This window comes from Xyrauchen texanus, chromosome 14 (genome assembly GCF_025860055.1).
Source record: "Xyrauchen texanus isolate HMW12.3.18 chromosome 14, RBS_HiC_50CHRs, whole genome shotgun sequence".
NCBI lineage: Eukaryota > Metazoa > Chordata > Actinopteri > Cypriniformes > Catostomidae > Xyrauchen > Xyrauchen texanus.
In genome coordinates, this window is record NC_068289.1 from 7,991,936 (window position 1) to 7,995,547 (window position 3,612).

Genomic DNA, 3,612 nt, shown 5'->3' on the forward strand with positions numbered 1-3,612 from the left:
GCTTTGGGGTTTCTTCTTTTTCTGTGTAATTATAATAAACATACAGTGTACTTTAAATACTAATAGTTATCTCAACTTGTAAAAAATGGTGTACTCAACTTGTTTACATTACTAATCTTACTAGTTTTAATGAAGTTACCGTTACTCTGCTAGTCCTAAAGTTGTCATTAATAATAATAAAAAAATGAATAAATAAATCAATTGTGGTCCTAATTAAAGAGTAGGCCTACTTGAAATGTCACATTATGGAATATATATATATATATATATATATATATATACATATATACATATTTAATTACCACAAAATACCACTTGGCAGATCCATGATTTAAGCAGGGAAGTAGTTTTATTTAAAAAAGCAAGAAATTGCCATCAGCAATTTTACCATAATTTAAATAATGTCTTTATTGCCTACTTTATTGACATGGCATGACATGATGGGTACATAAAGTTGTTTGGTCTTATTTCTGAATTCTGCGCATAGACTGGATCTGATTGGTGTGCGCCTGGGTGCCGTACTCGTTGTAGCATCTGTACTCTCCTTGGCGTCTGTCTCTCTCAAAGATGTACTGATATCCACGGTAACCAGGAAACTGATAGCCTACCCAGCTGCCAGAGAAAAGGGCAAATCTCATTTATTGCTCCGCACACCAATAAGAGCTGCTACATTATGCAAGTGATATGTTATTTGTAACAAAGAACATTTTAATATGTGCTTTTGAAGACACTTACAGAAAATCACCTTTGTTATTTCTTGATTAGAATTAAAAATGTGTGTTTATATCAATTACAGTTGTGTCAATGTTTGTCTCGCATCTTATCAGATTCTGATGTCGGATAAAATAGTGGTTTTATTGTTTATCCTAATATGTTAGCATATCAAATGAACCAGCTGTTAATGACAGATAATCCAGGTGAGGAATAACTTACGCTCCAGAGTTGACTTTAATTGAGGGTGCTTCCTTGCTGCACCAACCCATGGCTTGGAGGGAGGGATAGTCATCACACATCTCAAATTTACGTCCCATGAAGTCTTCACACTCGTAGAGAGTAATCTTACTGTCACTGTGATTCTGTCAGGGAAAGTGTAAGTGTGGGAAATGAGGGGATGATTTTGAGGATTTTTCAGAGGTAACTTGTGTTATGAAGTAATTATAATTTGTCATCTCAACAATGAGATGTTGACAGAGGTGATGGACTATGTCTTCGCAAAGGCTTAGACTATAAGTCTGTCTAAAACCAAAGGACTCGTCTCAGTTGTTTGATGTAATAACTTACAGCACATTTAATAGGTCTGAAAGAGAGCATATGCTCTGTTCTGTAACTGCTATTGCCACTCCAGGCCTGGTAACAGGGAAAGTCTCCTTTCTCTAGAATAAACTGCTGGCCCTGGAACTCAGGATACTCATACCCCACCCAGCTGAAAGAGAGAGATAGAGAGAGAGAGAGAGAGAGAGAGAATGCTTTAGTCAACACAAACCAGGAAGCAACAGCGTTTTACATGGCAATGATCTCTGCTGATGAGGATACAAAAGCAAAAGCAAACATGATGGTGTGGGCTGAATGGAGCTGCTCAATATTCTTTTATCAGCTCATCTGTCAGCGCAGGCAGCCGAAACACAGCAGGCAGCTGCCAGCCACACAGACTATATCTGCTGTCTCTCTGTCTGCCTTTTGTTTAAACTCTGTTGCATACACTCTCTGGAAACCTGCATTTCCATCATCTTACTACAAATCAGTTTGTTAAAACCTTTAGAAAAATTGCATTCAGACTTTAGTCGAAGTTGGAAGGGCTGTTGATTTCTAATAAATAGGTGATTTATTTGGGACATCACATGGATGGTACCATTTTTTGGCACCTATGTAAAGACAAAATGGTCAAAGCAAATTATATATATATATAATTATTTTAATCACACTAGAACACAAAACAAAGGGAAATGATTAATATTAAACAGTCAGAAACTTACAGAAATATTCCTAGTTCAATACAAGTTAAGCTCAACTGACAGCATTTGTGGCATAAAGCTGATTACCACAAAAAGTAATTTTGACAAGTACCTCCTTTTCTTAAAATAAAAGCAAAAATTTGGGTTACAGTGAGGCACTTACAATGGAAGTTAATGGGGCCAATTTTTGGAGGGGTTAAAGGCAGAAATGTGAAGATTATAATTTTATAAAAGCACATATTAATTCTTCTGTTAAAACTCATGTGTTACTTGAGCTGTAAAGTTCTTCAAATCATAATTTTTTACATTTTATCACACTAAAATCATGTTAACACATTGTTTATGTAGCTATACTTTTAAAGCAGTGAGTATTTTAACATTTACGGCTTGGCCCCATTCACTTCCATTGTAAGTGTCTCACTGTAACCCAATTATTTGCTATTTTTTAAAGAAAGGAGGGGCATGTCAAATTCAATCGTTGTGGTAATCAATATTATGCCACATATGCTGTTGATTGAGTTTAACTTGTATTGAGCATGGAATTTTCCTTTAAATCCTAATCCTTTCCCTTTATAAATATCTTACCATATCTATCTATCTCTCATACAGTATATTAAACTTTTGAGTCATATCCTCTTTGATTTACCTTTTTGCACAAAAGAAATGCAGGCGTTAGACTTACGGGCCATTCTCCACCTTAATGGAGCGAATCTTACTGAAGTCTCTGTCCAGAATGTTCTGGCACTCAAACGTGAACTCACAGCTCTTTCCCTGGAAGAACTCCTCCTCGAACACAGTCATCCTAAACTCCCCCCTCTGCTCCAACTGCTGCTGTGGGTTCATGGTTGCTGTCGGTCACCGCACTCTCTACCAGAAAAAGTGTGTAGAGAAGAGGGGGATAACCAAGACCACGGCATGAATTCATGCACTCAGTATCAAATTCCTTGGTAGATAAAGTGAAAATCGATTCTTATATTTTTGACAAAGCAGGAAAGTATTTGTTTCCTGCTTGCATGATCTTTTTTTATCACTTTATCTATGTCTGGGCTCTTTAATACTGTAAAGGAATCCGATATTTCACTTTCAGAGCTAAGACAGTGTGGCATACTCACGTACTGAGGTGGGACAGATCCAGTATAATCAATGTGGTGGCTGAGCCCTCGTCCGGTATTTTTATAGCACAGGGCCCCTCTTTTAGTGCAGAATGCATACCAGGCCTGCACACTCAGCAGCAGCCAACAGAAAAATGCATTAGCCTTCACTATTGTGGAGTCCAGTGCAGCCCATTGTGAAGGTCTTAGAGTCACTGACTCATCAAAACTCCACTCTCTGCCCCCAAGCTGGACCGTTGGTTGGTCACAATGCCGATACTTGCATGAGACTTTTATTGGATAGAGCAGATAATGGCAGAATTGTAGGAGATTAGATAGAGCGATGGTGGTTACTCTCTGGTGGCTGGTTGTGGATGGTCTCTTTGGGCAGAGCTGTGTGCTGCTGGTGGCCTATAGGAGGAGATGCATTTTATGTAACAAAATGACTATATGACATCACTACCATGGACACAGTATAAATCACATTGTTAAATACACCAAAAATAAAAAAAATACTTGATTTCCATTTCAGTTCAAGTCAGCATTAGACAGAATTTTCACAAATTTGC

The 3,612-nt window shown here is 37.6% G+C and overlaps 1 protein-coding gene across 2 annotated transcripts; it reads right to left on the reverse strand.

Annotated features, from left to right (window-relative positions):
* Positions 1 to 330: 330 nt before the first annotated feature.
* LOC127654818 (beta-crystallin A2-like) lies at positions 331 to 3,223 on the reverse strand. 2 transcript variants are annotated; one of them, XM_052142272.1, is made up of 5 exons: positions 3,069 to 3,223; positions 2,635 to 2,819; positions 1,282 to 1,423; positions 934 to 1,076; positions 331 to 612 (listed from the first exon to the last, which is right to left on the reverse strand). In XM_052142272.1, exons 2-5 carry the CDS (start codon positions 2,793 to 2,795, stop codon positions 465 to 467), a joined length of 594 nt encoding a protein of 197 aa, XP_051998232.1. In that variant the 5' UTR covers positions 2,796 to 2,819; positions 3,069 to 3,223; the 3' UTR covers positions 331 to 464. The 2 variants fall into 2 exon arrangements, with proteins under 2 accessions (XP_051998232.1, XP_051998231.1); XM_052142271.1 differs by having other exon boundaries at positions 3,065 to 3,222.
* Positions 3,224 to 3,612: the final 389 nt, after the last annotated feature.

Coding starts and splice junctions, on each gene's coding strand:
- LOC127654818 (XM_052142272.1), bottom strand. CDS start 2,795: ATGAACCCACAGCAGCAGTTGGAGCAGAGGGGGGAGTTTAGGATGACT. Junction 1,424..2,634: donor ATTAAGGTGGAGAATGGCCC/GTAAGTCTAACG, acceptor TCTCTCTTTCAG/CTGGGTGGGGTATGAGTATC. Junction 1,077..1,281: donor TCAGACCTATTAAATGTGCT/GTAAGTTATTAC, acceptor TTTCCCTGACAG/AATCACAGTGACAGTAAGAT.